The following is an 18688-nucleotide window of genomic DNA, read 5'->3' as shown; positions in this document are numbered from 1 at the left end:
CCCTAAGCCTTCCTTGGACAACTTCAGACTTGAGTAACAAACTGACAATCATAGTACTTCAAATAGACCACGTGGATAACACCCATTTCTGTTTTTCAAATAATATTTCATCACTTAGGTATATTTCATATGTATGCTTGAATTGTTTGACTTTTAATTAAACATTAATTCGACTCACCTAGTGTAGTGAGGTCGAAAACTCTTCGTCTCAATACTGACATAATGGACACTTTAGTAATGGAGTACACGTAGAAAAGACGAAATTATAGGATTTTGCCCCACGGCAATCAGGCAAATAAATATAGCTTCCAAATAAAAGAACACGTTTACTTTTATATTTGTGGGAAAAGCACAAGAAAATATTCCTCCTATGCACGAAAGCTTTTCCCATCAAATTTGTGTTTTGGGTCTAGTGTTTCTCAAATCGGTTGAGGCTATTCAGTTACCTAGTTTTGTATTTTAGATGCTGACAAATTTTTTTTTTATTTGCCAAACTATTGAGCTGTCTTTACTCTCAACCAGTCATCACCACTTCTCACCACCATACCACCACCATGTCAACCGGTCAATGGCGCATTAGATAAGCAAAGCCGCACTTTGGGTGGATATTAAAAGCTTTGCTGATTTGCAGTGCGCGCACACGCTTCTCACAGTCCACCATCTTACTACTATTTATATCGTTGAGTTGGCTGGGGAACTTGCTTTCTTCCGCAAATCCATTTGAGGCAGTCTCGGTTAACTCCATGAAGGCTCTTATTACCTTTATTTTCAGTTTGACGTCCCTTTTCTTCTCGTTCTCATTGTTTACAGAAACTGGAGGAGCTGCTGCAGAGAAGGATGGTGTTTATATTGTGTACATGGGAGCAGCAGCTTCGAGTAAGGGTTCATTAAGGGATGATCATGCTCAACTTCTAAGTTCATTGTTAACACGGTGAATACACAGCTGTTGTTCTAAAATCTTAAATTTGTTTTTGTTTCTTTATATTTGAATTAGTTATGAATCCCATCCCTTTGCCTTTGATGTTGGAAAGGGAATAGTCTAACGTCAAGTTGAAAATTTTCACTTGCTCAGGAAAAAGAATGCCCTTGTACACAACTACAAATATGGTTTCTCTGGGTTTGCAGCAATTCTATCCGAAGAAGAGGCTCATTCGATTGCCAAGAGACCAGGAGTTGTATCAGTCTTCCCTGATCCGGTGTTAGAACTCCATACAACTCGCTCATGGGATTTCTTGAAGTATCAAACTTCGGTGGAGGTCGAATCGAATCCCAACTCAGATTCAAACTCAACATCTCAAGATTCGGATGGGGCCATCATTGGCATCTTAGATACAGGTGAAACTTGTCCAATATATAGAATTCCATCACATTTTTTCTTCTCTTTTTTGTTGTTCTCTTGTTTGCCACAAGTAGCGTATCACGCAATTCGCATGACAAATTTCATTTGTTTTTGTTTTTTCTCTTTCAAATTACGTGAGCACTAACGTGAAATACAAGTTCACAGGAATTTGGCCAGAATCAGAGAGTTTTAATGACAAGGCCATGGGTCCAGTTCCATCACGATGGAATGGTACTTGCGCACGAGAACAGGATTTCAACGCCTCCAACTGCAATAAGTATCCTCTTAGCAATTATATGATTTAAATATAATTACAGTTATATTAATCTTGTAAACAAGTCCTTAACGTTTGTTTTGCAACAGAAAGATAATTGGGGCAAGGTCCTATGATGTGGACCAAAGATCGATAATAAAGTACCATTCGCCGAGGGATATGATTGGGCACGGCACTCATGTAGCGTCAACCGCAGGGGGAAGTGAGGTTCAGGGTGTATCTTACTACGGCTTGGCGGCAGGGACAGCCAAGGGTGGATCCCCAGGGTCAAGAATAGCTATGTATGCAGTATGTTCCCCTCACAATGGATGCACTGGGTCCAGTATATTAGCAGCATTTGACGATGCGATTTCCGATGGGGTTGATGTGCTATCACTGTCCCTTGGAGCACCATCATTTCTAAAACCAGAACTTGCTAACGATCCCATTGCCCTTGGAGCATTCCATGCTGTGCAGCATGGAATTATTGTGGTTTGCTCCGGAGGAAACGATGGCCCAACCCCTGGATCAGTTGTGAATGCTGCACCTTGGATAGTGACCGTTGCTGCTAGCACAATCGACCGAGATTTTGAGTCTGATGTTGTACTGGGGGGCAATAAAGTAATTAAGGTAATGATTTTCTTTGGCCCCCTTTCCTGTCTTCTTGTTGGCCGGTTTCGTCATTTTTATTCTTTAACTGATATACAGGGTGAAGGTATTAATTTCGCTGACATACAAAAGACTCCAACATACCCGATTATATATGCAAAATCAGCCAAGAAAAGTGGAGCAGACGAAAATGACGCAAGGTTCTTAATAATTGAGTAAATTTATGGCAATTTTATTTTAAATAATAGACACCCCACCGATCGGTTATTCCAATCACTTTGGTTGTTCAGGAACTGCAACCCAGATTCCATGGACCAAGGAACTATCAAGGGAAAGATTGTTGTTTGTGACAATGAAGATTCGTTATATGCACCGAGTGAGAAAAAAGATGAAGTGAAGAAGCTTGGAGGCATCGGGGTAGTCCTGATCGATGATGAATCAAGAACGGTGGCTTCCACTTTTGGTATATTTCCCATGACGGTTATCAGTTCAAAGGATGCCGCTAAGGTTCTCTCCTACATCAACTCAACAAAGTAATACAGCCACGCATCTCAAATGGAACTCAAGACTCTGAATTAATTCATATTTGAAAATACTTATCTTTTATGGTTTTGTAGAAATCCGGTCGCCACAATCTTGCCTACGACATCACCAACAAAGTATAAACCAGCACCTACTATAGCATATTTCTCATCTAGAGGCCCTTCAACCATCCCAAAGAATATTCTCAAGGCAAATAGTCTTCTTATTCAACTTTACAGAACTTATTTCTGCCTAGGCTGATATTGATCAAGCTATACTATTGAATGTCTTGCAGCCAGACATTGCAGCACCAGGAGTAAACATTCTTGCAGCATGGATTGGGAATGACACAGTTGAGGCTCCAGAAGGCAAAGAACCACCACTATATAATGTGATCTCAGGAACTTCCATGGCATGTCCACATGTTTCTGGAATTGCCGCCACAGTCAAATCAAGAAATCCTAAATGGAGTCCCTCGGCAATCAGGTCAGCCATTATGACAACAGGTGAGGAACTAACAAGCAAAACTAAATTTACATTTACATGGTAACGCCTCGACTTTTGACTAATCTACGGCTGCTTACAACCGATTTACAGCAATTCAAATAAATAATTTGAAAGCCTCAATCACGAATGAGAAAGGTACAGCAGCTACACCATATGATTTGGGTGCAGGAGAAGTAAGCACAACAGGACCATTGCAACCTGGTCTAGTTTATGAGACTACTACCATTGACTACTTGAATTTCCTCTGCTACAACGGTTATGATATATCTACAATAAAAAATATCACGAACAATATCCCAGATGGTTTTACTTGTCCTAAGGAGTCAAGTATTGATCTTATATCCAACATCAATTATCCATCAATAGCAATTTCCAATTTCAACGAAAAAGCAGGCAGGAAAGTGAACAGAACCCTTACAAATGTTGCCGGAGATGATAAAACAGAAGTTGCTAAAACAGTCTATACTGTAAGCATTGATGCACCTGCAGGCCTAGATGTTCGAGTGGTTCCAGACAAACTGCAATTCACTAAAAATGGTGACAAGTCATCTTATCAAGTGAGTTTCTCAGCCGTAAATCCGCTAAAAAACGACGTATTTGGATCCATAACATGGTCTAACGGAAAATACAAAGTCAGAAGTCCATTTGCTGTAAGCGGTAAAAACGATGACTAGGTGCTAAATCCCTAATAAGCATTAAAGCAATGTGTAGAACACCTATAACAAAAACAGCAGGATCCCAACTTTGTCAATTTTACTGTAATAAATATGAATCAAAGCTCTTTTACCCTAACTTTATGGTATCTTCTATGTTTTCCTACATGTTCTAATGTTCAACACCAAAGTATGCAAAATCGCATCCAAAAAACAGAACATAATAAAGGACAACATATATTAGCATTTGAACGGTTCCACAACACATAACAGTTAAAGCAAGTAAAACCAGACAGAAACAACAACCCCATGTTCTCAAGCACAATGAAAAATAAAATAAAAGAGAAATCGGCATGAGCTATGTTCAATTCAAATGAGATTCTTCATTCAAAAGCCCACTGATTCTCCCGACGAACCTCTTCCTCTTCCTCCGGAGTAAAATCATTCTTAATATTAAATGTCTTACGGACCTCCTCCGGTGTTTTGCCCTTTATCATATCCGCCACCGTTTGACACGTCAGGTCCAACAGGTTCTTGATGTTCAAATAATTAGCAGCCTTCACAAAAAAAAAGGACCGTTAAATATAAATTTAATCAAAATCTAAATCCCTAAGAAATCATCAAAGAAGGCAGCTTCACCAGGATGAGTTCATAGAGGGTGGCTTGATCGACCTTGACGAAATCAGCGTCCCAAGATTTAAGCTCATCGTCAACGGAGGCTGAACGATCGTCGGATTTAGGTATTTCCACGTGTTTCTTGCAGTACTCGATTACTTTAGACAGGATCTTACTGGTGACGTTGGGCAAAGGGATGCCGTTGTCGGCGCAATCGTCCTCAATCATGTGCTTAATCGTTTGTGATTCCAGAGCCACCGCCTCATCCACCTCGAAGTTGTCGCCGTCCGAGCTCTTCAGGGTGATTTTCCGACCCGTAGACGACATGACGATGGATCCAATTGGAAGGTGCCTGAAACCCTAATCGAAAGAGGGAAAATATAGGAGCTGAGATTCCCCGTATATTGCCTAAATATAGATTTTTATTTTTTTTAAACATAAAAGATAAAAAAATAATATAATAAGATTAGCGGTTAAAACATAAAAGAAACAATTAAAGTAGGAAAATGGCACCAAAAGGCCAACTTGAGACCATAAAGGCCATTAGTTATCGAGGGACATCTTCGTCTGGCTAGTTTCCCTCTTCTCACCGCCAACAAAACAAATAAATATACTCCGAGCGGTATTTATTTTTATAGAGTTTAAATTTTGTTTAATTTTAATGTATTTAATATTAAAATTAAAAAAATTAAAATTAAAATTTTATAACTTTTAATATTAAAAAGTGAAAATATTATAAAAATAATTTTAAAATATAAAAAAAATAAAAATTTTAAATATTAAAAAAATATAATTTTGAAATATTTCAAAGAAGAAAAATCGAAGAAAAAAAATTTGGAACAGATAGAATGTAATGATGAAAGATTATTTATGAGAGATGAAAACGTGTTAGATTTCTATTTTTACTTGACAACATAATTAGATAGATAAATAGGATTGAGGTCGTGTTTTACCTAGCTTGCTGGAGTTATAGGTACACTTTTAAGTGCTAATCAGGCATAATTATTTGTTATTGATCAAGTTCTTCGTAACGCAATTATTAGGATCGTTTATTTTATGGAAAACTTATGGGCCTCTGGGCCTCCGTAATATTATATTGTAAGGTGCGACTTATCAAAGGCATGTATCGATCGACTTTAAATTAATATAGCATTAAATTTGAGTTTGAATTTAGTTTAAAATTTAAAATTTGATTCAAATTTAATTAAATTTTATTTTTTTAATTTAAATTTAATTCATGATAAAAATTAAATTATTTAAATTTATTTTATTTGATTAACATGTAAAAATAAATTTAATTTTTATATTAAAAATTTTTTAATTATTTTTATTTAAATTTGAGTTTAAAATATTTTATTAATTAAAATATTAAAATATAAAAATTAAATTAAATTAAGTCAATTATAAAAATATTAAAACTTAACTTGATCAATAAATCAAGTTACTGAAATTTAATCTCAACTTGATAATAACTAATCGAATTTAAATTTTATTTGAGTCAAATACTAAAATTTATGAGTATTAATATATTATTTATATTCTTAATCAAAGCTCTTACCTGAAATCTTAACTATTCATTGCATCAGTGTTCTTGGGAGAAGAAGAATAACATGGAAGCTTAATCCAATTGAAATATATATATATATATATATGTATGTATATGTATAAACCTATAGTAGTAATATTTAATCTGTGTTGATCGAGGATTGAAATTGTCGAAACCCTTTGATATATTGGAAACAAAGAGAAGAATGAAGGATCTAATTAACGACATGGTCAGGAGCTGCTATGAAATTTTGTTCACGACTGCCGAGACGATGATCCTGTATGCTTTTTCTGAACAATGCACCACGTCCAAAATACATGGCTATATGTTTGGAGAACCCTAAAACCAATTAAAATTAATAAATATTAATCTGCTTTAATGGAGGACTTAATATATCCAAACATTTGAAACAAAGGGAAGAAATTTAAAAGCAAAACAACAAATTAAACTAAAAGCTGCCGCAAAATTTTGTCCATGACTTCCGAGACAATAATCTTGTATGCACTTTCTGAGGGATGCCCCGCGTCCCAAAATACATAGTTAGAAGTATTGGAACATATCAATGGATTGAATTGGTTGCATAGATATGCTGCCTCTACCGTCCCCATGCCACACCAACCATGGGTGGAATCATTAAGCCCTAACATGGTAAATTAGTACTAATATTAGCGTGATTTAAAGATTTTTGACACAATAAAACGGGTAATCTTACACGAAGTCTTTACCATATTTATTAAGATTTTGAATGAGATCAAGAAGAGGGTTGTAGACATAGGATTATCTTAGCTCCAAGACATTCTAATTTGTCTGAGATTTTACTTGAGTTTGATTTTGTTAATAAATATAATTAAAAAAAAAAAAGTGGTTGGATTTGTGTGAAATTGTGAGATTGATTGTAAAGTTTGAGTTGGATTTAAGAATTAAAATTTGAATTTAAAAAGAATCCAAACTCCTTTTCAGTTTAGGGTTCTCAGATTTGAAATCTTATAAATACATATCTACACATAAATCAAAAAACATATAGATTAGGGACACAGACAAAAAAATAGAAAAAAAATCACGTAAGGAAAGCCAGAAAGCAGTCAAAAAATTTTGGAGATTTCTTTCGGGTTAAAAAATAGATTTTTTTTTCAAATTTTTGAAAAATTTTCAATTTTTGATTGAATTTTTCAATAACATTTGAATTTTTCGATGACTTTCTGACGAGATTTTCACATTCTAACAAAATTTTCAATTTTCGACTTCAAATTTTCAGAAACTGGTGAACTTCCAATAAACATCTTATGACTCAACTCAAATTTTAATGATATTTTTATAATCCAATGAAGAATTCAATGGAGTTAATCAATTCTAGAGAGAAAATAAGAGAAAAAAAAATGAGAGAGAGAGAGAGAGGGGAAAGAAAATCTGAGGGAAAAAAGATAAAATTTAATTTTTTACATCATTCCAAAACGATGTCGTTTTTGAGTTAAATGACATCAGGATCATGTTGTTTTTGTTCAAGCTGACTTGACCCAAGCATTCGACCTGCCTTTGACCAACGGACCCATCATTGGCTCGAGCCGAGCCAAGCCTCAAGCCGAGCCAAGCCTCAAGCTACATTGTTACAGCCATTGTTCCTGCTTGAAGCCGAGCCATGCCGTAATCGCTGAGCCAAGTCGATCATGTTTGGTATTATTTTATTTTATTTATTTTTAAAGTATTTTTACATGATCAAATTTTAGAAAAAAATAAAAATTTTTTTTTTTGAGAATAAATAATAATTATCTAATGATAAAATTTATAAAAATTTCAAATGATAAATTTTTATAAAATTCTTAAGTGAGATATTTTTTTTTAAATTTATCCCAAATGGTGGAATAATTTAGATAAAGTTTAAATAATAATAATTAATATTTATTTTCAATAAAACAAACCAAAATAAATAAAATAAAAATATTAATAAAAATTTTGAGATTAAATAAGAATTATCCAAGGATGATATTTTTAAAAATTTCAAATGATAAATTTATTAAAAAATCACTAGGTGAAAATTTTTTCTAAATTTGTTCTAATGGTGGAATAATTTAAATAAAATTTTAATAAAAATAATTGTATTCTTTTCCAAATAAAAAATTTTGGTTGAAAATATTTGACAATTATCCAAGGATGAGAATCTTGAAAAATTCAGATGATAAATTTTCTAAGAAATCTCTAAATGAAAAATTTCTTTAAATTTGCTCCAAATGATGGAAGAATTTAAATGAAATTTTAAGAAAATAATTGTCATATTATTTTCTTTTCAAAGAGAAATAAATTTTTTTTAAATAGACCTAAATGATGAAAGAATTTAAATGAAACTTTAAAAAAATTATTGTCATATTATTTTCTTTACAAAGATAAAAAAATGCAAAAAAAAAAAAAAATTTAAATAGGTCTAAATGGTGGGAAATTTAGAAATAAAAAAAATTTTCTAAGTTGGCCCAAATGGTGAAAATTTTAAAAATAAAATAAAATAGCAATAAATTCTGATAATGAAATTCTTAGTAATCGCAAATGGTTGATTATCTAAGATATTTTTAGGTGAAAATATATTTTTAATTTAGTCCAAATGGTAGAATAATTAGATATATTTCGATAAAAACCAAAATAAAAAAAATTAAATCTTTTTTTTTACAATGAAACTTTTTTAAAAAAAATAAATGAAATTTTTAAATACTCTTGATGTGAGGACATAATTTTAAAGAATTCTACCAGATTGATGGAAAAACCTTAAAAATTATTTTTAATTTTTAAACATTAAAATTTAAAATCATTAGAATCAAGACTTTAGAATAGTTTAAAATAAAATGGTATCATCATTTGGATGGGCATGTAAAGATGTTATAATCTTTCTCATATGTAACCGAACGCTCAAACTTTATTCTGATTAGTAGATCGAAACCTATTCTTTTAGAAATCTTTAATCAAGTTTAGGAACTCCTTAAAATGATAGATTCATTAGGTGACCGATCATACCTAGTTAAAAAAGATTGGTGTCGACTTCTCTTGTTAAATCTAGTTATAGAGTTTCGGATCTATATGTTATGATAGGAAGATTATTGTTAAGATTGCTTATTTTAACTTCCAACTTACAATTGAACATCACTGCTGCTTCGTTGGCCAGTTCTACACAATTTCCTCCCATAGTACTTCTCGTCGCCGGCATGCATTCCAAAGGTAGAGTGCTTAGATATGCAAACTTCTTTGCTCCTATTCCATGCAAATCCTTTAACCATATGCCATTGAGAATGGAGATACTTCAATTTCTTTTTTAATTCTATATTGAACAAAATATGGAAAAGAAATAATAAATCTTTTACCTTAAGAAAAGTTGAAGCCCAACCAACCAATTGTGTTGTGCATTCATTAATGTCATTCTTCAAAATTAAAAAATAGGTGATCCTAATGTCATTGTTGCCAGATGACACAAGGAATAAGTTGTTGGATCTGGTAGCTTTGGTTTTTTTCACTCCAACTGCTCATTCTAGCTTTTCAATGTATTGTTTGAAGAGATCGAGCTTATCCATCATTGTTAAAATCAGGGTTTCAAATAGCAGTTGTATAGCGGAATAGCGACCATGAAATTGTAGTAGCACCACCACTCGTTATCGTTATAGAAGAAAATATGACTAAAAAATTGAATCACACTCAAAATGATATGTAACGGCTGTTAGAAAATGGTGTAACGAGAAAAAAGGTAATAACAGATCGTTGTTGCCGCTATCCTCGTTTTCTTAGTCACTGGTTTAAATTAAACAAAAAAAAAAACTTTAATCGACAGTAACCCTAACTCAATCCACAAATTACTTAAATTCAAATCAGTTTCAAGTATTGAATCAACAATCAAAATCAAAGAAGATAAGAAAAAAAATAAATTATCTTTATTTTTTGTAAAATTTTTATAAAATAATATTGATATTTATGATAATCTGAGAAAGATTAGATCGAGACACTCTGTAGGCAATAACATTAATAAGGGTACACGAGAGAGAATGACAAATGCAAAGAGAAAAAATCGGAGAAGAAGAAGATACGAAGAAAAGTTGAGGACTGAGGGTTCTACCTTTCTTGTTATCAAAATTTGGCGGAAATTTTGGTGGAAGGGGTTGTTTGTTGTGCATGGGTGCTAAGTAAGGTGGGGTGGGGTAGGTTAGGTCGGGTTAGGTTGGGTGGGTGGGTTTTTATTTATTTAATTTTATAATTAATTTTATTAAAATATAAGTTTAAAATTTTGTAATTTTTGAAATTATATATATGGATTTTAGATGAAAAATTTTAATAAATTTTTTTGTATAAGTTAGATGAAAAATAATTGAAATTAAATATTATAATTTAATTTTGTTATTTATTAATTTATGATTTTGTATTTAAAATTTAATAATTTTTTTGTTATTTTGGTATTTATATTATTATCAATTCTTTTGTTATTAGATTAATTTTTATTAATTTATAACTATCGTTGATGAAATTTAAGATTATTATATTTTTAAGTCTGTAATTTTATTAAATATGAATGCTTGGTATTTAACGTATTATGTTTGGTTAATATTTTGATTTGTTTAAAATTAATTTTAAATATAAATTGGCTCAAGGAAAAATTTTGTTGCTAAACCAAATATAAATGTTTTTTATAATCCAAAAAAAAAATTATGAATAATTTTTTTAAAAAAATAAAATACATAAAATGTCATAACCTGTTTTTAAAAATATTAAATAAGAGTTTTTATAATTATAATTATAATTATTATATTTTATAATAAATTATGCAAAATTAAAAAAAAAATTACGATCGTAATTATCACAATGATCTCCGTTATATCCAAAAGTATAATAAACGTAATGCACCCGAAAACGTAACCGCGACTAAATCCTTTGTTAAAATATTCTGATTTCATCCCGGTAAACATACGCCCATTTAAAATTAAATGCTTAAAAGAGAATATAATAGTCCAAAATACAACTCCATTGGTAACTATATAAACAGTACTTGGGCAGTTAGTTTGTCTAATCCGGAACCACCTGAAGCAAAGCATGCACCTGTTGCAAAATCTTCATTTTGAAAATTTGGTTCTAGAAATACCGGCAATTTAGACTTAATTCCCAAACTTTCAGCTATAAAAGGCATTAAAGACCATTAAAATTTGCCTATATTTATTTGTTAATTAAGATTCATATGTGAATGTGATCAGTTTATATCAGTTAAAAGTGGGATGTAAAAGTGATAATAGGAAGGAAGAGAAAATTATAACTACCCATAAAGTAAGACGAAACTTTTCCATTTCCAAATCTTCCAGTTGCTTTTCCTCCAGGAAAGTCTCTTCCATAGGGAGGGAAATTGCATTTTGTTATTGTAGAAAGATTGTTGTTGTTAACCGTGCCAAGTATTGAATCTCCAAATGCTAAAAGAGCAGAAAATGTTTGATTTCGAGGACAGCTTGCAGCCATAGAGATTCCAACATCACCTGTATTGCGATTGTAAACAAGAATCAAACATAAAGCAAGCACAATATTTGAAGATGCAGAAGGCATTTTCAAATTCCGCATCTTCAAAAAAAGAAAACCTCAAATTTTAAATGATTTATATGATAAGTTTGTAAAGAGTTTGGTATGTATTTGAGTTTCTGGCACCCTTACTTATATAGCTGGGGAGCGAGGAGGCAGGCACCTTCCTCTTTTGGTCATCGATTGCTCATGACTATTAATCTTTGATTTGTCGAGGGAGGCTAAAAGGCATGTTCATTTACGTCTAATAAGAGATGAATTGTTAGTGTTCCATCCAAAACATTCTATTTAGAGATTCAAAGGCCCGATGGCTATCATTAATCTTTGATTTATAAAGTCTTGAATACAAAGTCACTCTTCCAATTACTTGGCGAAAACCTAAACGTTAGGAAAATAGTTATATTTGGTAGCTTGGCTTTACAGCAGAGTATACTGAAACCTCTTTTTGTTCTTCAGAGAATTTAGTATGACTTCAGTTTATGTGGCTAGGACAAAGCCCAAACCTTAAAATATGCAATAGTTATACAATGTTAGGACACTAATCTTAACTGTAACATACAGTGAGATGGAAAGCAGGTTCCGTGTTCAGTCTTTTGAACAGAAGGGTGAACAATGCATACCCCAGAAATTCCTCAAGTTCTTGAACTAGACTAGCCACGGTAATTGCTTAAGTTGGAGTCGTTGCAACACATGGTATTTTTTTTTTCTTAGCACATCTTTTTCTCTTCTACCTTTTCGGATTGATGCAATCTTTGTTTGCTTATATTCTACTCTCGCACGAAAAAAGAATGAAAAAGAAATTTGGAACTGTTCGAAAAAACCCTTTTATTTGCAACTTGAAAACCTAAAATTGGTTTGCTATAATTGCTGCTAATGCCAGATAATCATGGGCCTCTATTATTAGTCCGAAAGGAATAGCTATAAGCCTAAAGCGAACGCTACTGAGTTGTTGTATTAGATTGTCTTCTGGGGCTCTTTACATGATGAAATTATGGGCCATTTGGCCGAATTCACTGGCCTCAAGGCTTACGACAAAAGGCCGAACCCACAATGTTATCTTTTAGCTGGCCCTTTAGATAGTCCATCAGCCTAAATCAATCGATTTTAAATCGAAACAGATTATTAATATATTGTTCTTAGGATAATTTTACAGCAACAATCTCAAAAATAACAAAAAACTATAATATATTCATTGCAGCATGCGGTAGCTCTTATAATGAACAATGGAACCCTAATCTGATATATACATTGGAAACAGAGAGAACAAAAATAACTGAAAGCAACAAATTAAACCGAAAACTGCTGTAAATTTTGGTTAATGACACCCGGGACGATAATCCTGTATGCTCTTTCTGAGGGATGCCCCACATCACAAAATACATGGGTATTTGGATTGGGACACGTCATCGGATTATATTTGTTGCATAGAAATATCATCTCTACCCATCCCGTCCCACAGCAACTACGGTTGGCAACATCAAATCCTAAAATAGAAAATTAGCAGCAATTGATTAATTAGAAGATGGGAAATATGTATAACTCGTCTCAACGTTTTGTTCCTCTTGACATGACAATAATCTATCGTTTTGGTTATAATATCTCATTTGAATCAGTTGATTTATCTTAGATCTCACCAATAAGTACATTTCATGTCAAAAATATAAATGTTCGAGATAAAATTAGTGAGGCAATTAGCATGATTAATCTTGGAACATTATTCAAGGTAAAATCTTGGAAAACCACACGATAAAACAGGCAATGATCTTTCAAGAAGGATTTACCATATTTTTTATAATGCTGAATGACTTCAAGCAGAGAGTTGAAGACATCAATGAAGACTATCTTAGCTCCAGAAAGGTTATTGTTAAGATTGCTTAGTTCGGCTTCCAGCTGAACTTCACTGCAGCTTGGTTGAGCCATTCTAGACAATTACGTTGAAGCCCTCCTCCAAGACTTCTAAATTTTGACAAGCATCCCAAAGGCAAAGTGCTTAGAAACGCAAACCTCCCTGCTCCCAATCCATGCATTTGCTTAAAATAGATTCAATCGAGAAGGTAGATAATTCAATTTCTGTTTTCCTTTAAGTAAACCAAATATGAACAAGCTTAAATAATTAAATCTATAGAAAAAAAAATGATAAAAGGTAGTAAAAACCTTGATAAAATTAGAAGCCAAGCCAACCAATTTTGTTGTGTATGTATCTATGACAACTCGCATATTCTTGAGAATTGTAAAATAGGTGATCGCAATGTCATTGTTGCCGGATGACATGAGAAACAAGCCATTGGATATGGTGGCTTTGGCATTCTCCATTCCGACGGCTCCTTCTAGTTTTACTAGGTATTGTTTGAAGATATTGAACTGATCGGAGATCGATATAAGATTCTGATTTCATCCCAGTAAACATACAATTAAGTGCTTAGAGATGGAATACGAAAGTCCAAAATACATTTCCAGGGCAACAAAATATAACCTGTATTTTGGCTGTTAGTTTGTATAAACCTGAACCACCTGAAGCAAAGCATACGGCTGTAGCAAGTTCTTCAGTTGGAAGATTTGGGTCAAGAAATGGAGGCACTACCGATTTAATTCCCAAATCTTCCGCTGTTAAAGGCAATAACAAAGTTAAAATTGGCCTACCTTTCATTGTTAATTTAGGTTAAAAATACGATTGTGATATATCTCACAGGTTATTGCTAACAATTACGGGCATTCTTTAAGGTCGGATAACATATTATTTACAATAATAATTTTGTATTAGAGTTGGTAATTGAGTTAAGGTGGGAAGTGGTGAGACATTGATTTTGGAAAAATTTAAAATAATGATAAAAATGAAATTGATTATTGTAAGGATGAAATTGATTACTATAAAAAAAAATTAAAATCAATATATATTATAAAATATGTTTGAATGCAAAAATAGGAAGATAAAAAATGATTGACTAAAAAAAATAAAAAATGATCATTAAAATACTTAAAAGGAAATTAGATTGAATATTTTTAAAATAAAAACTGAATAGTAAAATATTATGTTCAAGGATTCGGTACAATGACTCACAAAACCCTTTTCCCTCTAATCCAAAGTTATGGGCTCATTGTAATTGACAAGCCCCCAACTACAATGCATCTTAAACATCAAAATGCATTGAAATGGTGTGATTGCACCAAAAAAGTGGTTAATAGCAAGTAATAATTGAATCCAAATTAAGCAAGTATTCAAATACATTGAAAAAATATACTTTCCTTGTATGATAATTTTAAAGATTGCTCTTAAGGTACTGATTAGCAATGGCATCGTAAAATTAACAAGTCAAGATACAGCAAGATTAGAAAGAAATTAACAACTGATCAAAGACTGCGGGTCAAAGGGTTGTTTTTCATTTACGGCAAGCAAAAGAGATAAATTAACTACCTATTAAGTCAGATAAAACTTTTCCATTTCCAAATCTCCCTGTCGCTATTCCTCCAGGTAAGTCTCGTTCATAAGGAGGGAAATTGCACTTTATTGCTGTTAATTGCCAGTTGTTGTTACCCGTATCCAGCATTGAATCTCCAAATGCTATGCGGGCTGGAAATATTTGATTTCGATGAGTGATTCCAACATCTCCTATCCTAGCTTCTGTGCTATAGAAAACAAGAACAACACATAATGCTAGAAGAATTTTTGAAGAAGAACGCATTTTCACACACCCACACACACACACACACACAAAGGAAAAATTAACATTTCAAGTGAATTAGGATGATATGATTAAATAGTTTATAACAATCGTCCCCAAACATTTGATTTAATGGTTAAAAGCACTTGAGGGGATATTAAAGGTTTGATTTGGAACTAGATTTCCCTTCTTCCTTTTACTTATATTAAGGATTTGTTCTCCTAATGTAATAATAAAAAAATAATTTCTGGCAACCTCATTTATGTGGCTGTCCGAGAGGCCAGGAGGAAATTGTGTTGAAAGTTAAAAATAGGCACCTTCGTTTTGGTCATTGAGACTTCCATGCAAAAACATAAAATCGAACAGGTACATCCATTTTCTGAAAGCTATTGAATCGGGCTTATATGCTGGCGACTTTAAAGAAATTATTAATATTTAGTTTATATTATCAAGTATTGAATCCAGTTTTAAGGTGCAAATCTTTCGTTCACTTGGTCTAAGTCGGATGTTTGATATGAAATTATTATTATATGATGCTATTTATGATAAATTTGGGAATTGAAATGTAATTGTACTTCTTCGTATGCTTCTAATACATTGCAGCTTTGCTCTTATAATGAACAATGGAATAATCATGGGAGTTGAAGAATAGAGCAACTACACATATGCAGCAAGAACATGGGTGCTTAAACCAATTGAAATTAATAATAATAATCTTCTTTATTGGTGGACTGAAAATGTCAAAACATTTGAAACAAAGAGAAGGAATTTAAAAGAAAAACAACAAATTAAACCAAAAGCTGCTGTGAAATTTTGCCCATGACTTCCGAGACAATAATCCTGTATGCTCTTTCTGAGGGATGCGCCGTGTCCCAAAATACCTGGTTAGATGTATTGGGACATGTAAATGGATTTAATTGGTTGCACATATACGCTACCTCAAATGTCCCTGTGCCACAGCAACCACGGGTGGAATCATCAAATCCTAACATGGTAAATTAGTACTACTATTAGCTTAATTTAAAGATTATTAAGGTTGAAATTTCGACACAATAAAACAGGCAATCTTACACGAAATCCTTACCATATTTATTAGGATTCTGAATGAGATCAAGAAGAGGGTATCAATTAGGACTATCTTAGCTCCAGGAAGGTTACTGTTAAGGTTTCTTATTTCAGCTTCCAGCTTAGAATTGAACATCACTGCTGCTTGGTTGGCCAGTTCTACACAAACTAATCCTCCCACAATACTTCTCGCCGCTGGCAGGCATCCCAAAGGTAGAGTGCTTAGATATGCAAACTTCCTTGCTCCCAGTCCATGCAAATCCTTTAACCAGATTCCATTGAGAAGAGAGATACTTCAATTTCTTTTTTAATTCTATGTTGAACAAAATACGGAAAAGAAATATTAATAAATCTTTTACCTTAAGAAAAGATGAAGCCCAGCCAGCCAATTGTGTTGTGTATTGATTAATGTCATTCCTCAAAATTGAAAAATAGGTGATCCCAATGTCATTGTTGCCAGATGAAGTAAGAAACAAGCGGTTGGATATGGTAGCGTTGGCTTTCTCTGCTCCAACTGCTCCTTCAAGCTTTGCAACATATTGTTTGAAGAGATTGAACTGATCCGTGATTGATAGAATATTCTGATTTCATCCCAGTAAACATACGCCCATTAAAATTAAATGCTTAAAAGTTAGACTATGATAGTCCAAAACACAATTCCATTAGTGACTCTAATATACCTGTATTCGGGCTGTTAGTTTGTCTAATACTGAACCACCTGAAGCAAAGCATGCACCTGTTTCAAGATCTTCATTTTGAAAATTTGGGTCTAGAAATGCTGGCATTACAGGCTTAATTCCCAAACCTTCAGCGGTAAAAGGTATGCATTAAAGACCATTAAAATTTGCCTACGTTTCATTGTTAATTAAGATTCATATGTGAATGTGATATATGTCTATCAGTTAAAAGTGGGTTGTAAAAGTGATAATAGGAAGAAATAGAAATTTATATAACTACCTATCAAGTCAGAGAAAACTTTTCCATTCCCAAATCTTCCAGTTGCTTTTCCTCCAGGAAAGTCTCTTCCATAGGGAGGGAAATTGCATTTTGTTACTGTAAAAAGATTGTTGTTGTTACCCGTATCAAGTATTGAATCTCCAAATGCTAGAAGAGCCGAAAATGTTTGATTTTGAGTATTGCCTGGAGCAGGAGAGCCAACATCTCCCATGCTAGCATCTGTGTTATAGAAAACAAGAATAGCACATAATGGAAGCAAAAAATTTGAAGAAGCAGAAGGCATTTTCACACACAAAAAAAAAAGAAAGAAGAAAAGACCCCTTCAAGTTTCAAGTGGATTATGATGTTTTGTTTGTACAGGTTTTGTTAATTGAGTTTCCGGCACTCTCATTTATATGGCTGGGAGGTCAGGAGGCGAATGTATTGAACGTTCAAAATAGGCATCTTCATTAAGATTACTTACTATAAAAAGCATTAAGGTCATATTTTATACATAAAATAATAAAAATGATATAAAATTAATCATTTTATATTATATTTGATTTGAATTTAAAATAAGATATAAGATTATAAGGAGGATTAATCATCTTTTTGATATAGGATGATTCAATCATCTTAAAGTGAATAGTATCATTTTTAATTTATGAGATTGAATTTGCGTATCCTTAAAAATTATATTAATAATTTAAATTATATAAATTTTTTAAAAAAATAATATTGACCAATAAATAAATTATTTTGTCCTAATTCTTACACATATTAAATATATGATAGGATGCCATTATTTAAACTAATTTTATTTATAATATCATTTTATCATATCTTATCATAATCTTGTATACCAAACACATCCTAAAAATATTTTCACTCTCATAAAAAAATTAAAAATTTATGAGAAATTTTTTATTCAATAAATTTTTTAGATTTCATAAACTAAATTAATGAGGTGACACATACTTTTCACTTTTCAAATATATTAATAAAAATAAAATATGTATCAATTTATTAATCTTGCTTATAAAATTAAAAAATTATACTAACAATATATTATTTATTTTTCTTTTATGAAAGCTATCCAAACATCGAATGGGTGCATTCATTCTTATTGTTTGATCTAAAAAAAATTATCTAAATTAACAAAATCGTGCTAGGGCAATGTATCTAAGAGTACGTCTAATTATAGAAGAATTGTTGGTGTTCCATCCACGATACACTATTTAGAAATCGATTGCCCCATGGTTGTTATGAAATAGAAATCAAATTAAGGTGTATCTGTGTTCCTCTAATATTGCAATGAGAGTTAAAAAAATGCCTTTATTTTCAACTTGAAAACTTGAAATGGGTTTGCTATATTTTCTGCCAAGTCCAGATAATAATGGGCTTGTAATTATTTGTCCAAAAGTTGTAACCTTTAATAAATGACTGAAATTGTTTGGATTA

General features: G+C 32.3%; 5 protein-coding genes across 7 annotated transcripts; 1 reads left to right on the top strand and 4 right to left on the bottom strand.

Moving 5' to 3' along the window:
* Window positions 1-700: 700 nt before the first annotated feature.
* LOC111312834 (CO(2)-response secreted protease-like) lies at window positions 701-4022 on the top strand. Of its 2 annotated transcripts, XM_022913488.2 has the most exons (9): window positions 701-931; window positions 1073-1335; window positions 1505-1616; window positions 1703-2222; window positions 2301-2401; window positions 2492-2734; window positions 2819-2933; window positions 3019-3229; window positions 3321-4022. In XM_022913488.2, exons 1-9 carry the CDS (start codon window positions 744-746, stop codon window positions 3902-3904), a joined length of 2337 nt encoding a protein of 778 aa, XP_022769223.2. In that variant the 5' UTR covers window positions 701-743; the 3' UTR covers window positions 3905-4022. The 2 variants fall into 2 exon arrangements, with proteins under 2 accessions (XP_022769223.2, XP_022769222.2); XM_022913487.2 differs by having other exon boundaries at window positions 1703-2401.
* An 82-nt stretch (window positions 4023-4104) lies between these two features.
* Window positions 4105-5104, bottom strand: LOC111312835 (SKP1-like protein 1B). 2 transcript variants are annotated; one of them, XM_089740639.1, is made up of 2 exons: window positions 4523-5104; window positions 4105-4440 (listed from the first exon to the last, which is right to left on the bottom strand). In XM_089740639.1, the coding sequence occupies exons 1-2, from the start codon at window positions 4823-4825 to the stop codon at window positions 4267-4269; spliced, it is 477 nt and encodes a 158-aa protein (XP_089596765.1). In that variant the 5' UTR covers window positions 4826-5104; the 3' UTR covers window positions 4105-4266. The 2 variants fall into 2 exon arrangements, with proteins under 2 accessions (XP_089596765.1, XP_022769226.2); XM_022913491.2 differs by having other exon boundaries at window positions 4556-4955.
* A 1383-nt stretch (window positions 5105-6487) lies between these two features.
* On the bottom strand, window positions 6488-11609 carry LOC149520626 (GDSL esterase/lipase At1g59030-like). Its single transcript, XM_089749023.1, has 9 exons — window positions 11318-11609; window positions 11053-11177; window positions 10853-10993; window positions 9386-9442; window positions 9091-9291; window positions 7554-7640; window positions 7039-7042; window positions 6770-6820; window positions 6488-6684 (listed from the first exon to the last, which is right to left on the bottom strand). The coding sequence occupies exons 1-9, from the start codon at window positions 11607-11609 to the stop codon at window positions 6488-6490; spliced, it is 1155 nt and encodes a 384-aa protein (XP_089605149.1).
* Window positions 11610-12854: 1245 nt separating this feature from the next.
* LOC111310864 (GDSL esterase/lipase EXL3-like) lies at window positions 12855-15529 on the bottom strand. Its single transcript, XM_089748998.1, has 5 exons — window positions 14980-15529; window positions 14041-14171; window positions 13669-13952; window positions 13349-13488; window positions 12855-13051 (listed from the first exon to the last, which is right to left on the bottom strand). Exons 1-5 carry the CDS (start codon window positions 15245-15247, stop codon window positions 12855-12857), a joined length of 1020 nt encoding a protein of 339 aa, XP_089605124.1. The 5' UTR covers window positions 15248-15529.
* Window positions 15530-15879: 350 nt separating this feature from the next.
* On the bottom strand, window positions 15880-17733 carry LOC111310863 (GDSL esterase/lipase At1g23500-like). Its single transcript, XM_089740631.1, is given in 6 exon segments — window positions 15880-16211; window positions 16311-16349; window positions 16352-16553; window positions 16651-16872; window positions 16972-17104; window positions 17251-17733. Coding segments are annotated over 6 exon segments (1074 nt in total). The 5' UTR covers window positions 17532-17733; the 3' UTR covers window positions 15880-16014.
* Between the last annotated feature and the right edge of the window lie 955 nt (window positions 17734-18688).

This window comes from Durio zibethinus, chromosome 1 (assembly GCF_047325235.1).
Source record: "Durio zibethinus cultivar Kanyao isolate XHJ-2024 chromosome 1, ASM4732523v1, whole genome shotgun sequence".
Lineage (NCBI taxonomy): Eukaryota > Viridiplantae > Streptophyta > Magnoliopsida > Malvales > Malvaceae > Durio > Durio zibethinus.
This window is presented reverse-complemented; position numbering and strand designations above follow the sequence as displayed.

Coding starts and splice junctions, on each gene's coding strand:
- LOC111310864 (XM_089748998.1), bottom strand. CDS start 15,247: ATGCGTTCTTCTTCAAAAATTCTTCTAGCATTATGTGTTGTTCTTGTT. Junction 14,172..14,979: donor AGTTTTATCTGACTTAATAG/GTAGTTAATTTA, acceptor TGCCTTTAACAG/CGGAAGATTTGGGAATTAAA. Junction 13,953..14,040: donor AACTAACAGCCAAAATACAG/GTTATATTTTGT, acceptor GGATGAAATCAG/AATCTTATATCGATCTCCGA.
- LOC149520626 (XM_089749023.1), bottom strand. CDS start 11,609: ATGCGGAATTTGAAAATGCCTTCTGCATCTTCAAATATTGTGCTTGCT. Junction 10,994..11,052: donor TAGACAAACTAACTGCCCAA/GTACTGTTTATA, acceptor TTCTCTTTTAAG/CATTTAATTTTAAATGGGCG. Junction 7,641..9,090: donor TAACATATAGATCCGAAACT/CTATAACTAGAT, acceptor GTAACAATGTAG/CTTGAGGCTTGGCTCGGCTT.
- LOC111312834 (XM_022913487.2), top strand. CDS start 744: ATGAAGGCTCTTATTACCTTTATTTTCAGTTTGACGTCCCTTTTCTTC. Junction 1,617..1,702: donor AACGCCTCCAACTGCAATAA/GTATCCTCTTAG, acceptor GTTTTGCAACAG/AAAGATAATTGGGGCAAGGT. Junction 2,402..2,491: donor GCAGACGAAAATGACGCAAG/GTTCTTAATAAT, acceptor TTGGTTGTTCAG/GAACTGCAACCCAGATTCCA.
- LOC111312835 (XM_089740639.1), bottom strand. CDS start 4,825: ATGTCGTCTACGGGTCGGAAAATCACCCTGAAGAGCTCGGACGGCGAC. Junction 4,441..4,522: donor CCCTCTATGAACTCATCCTG/GTGAAGCTGCCT, acceptor TTTTTTGTGAAG/GCTGCTAATTATTTGAACAT.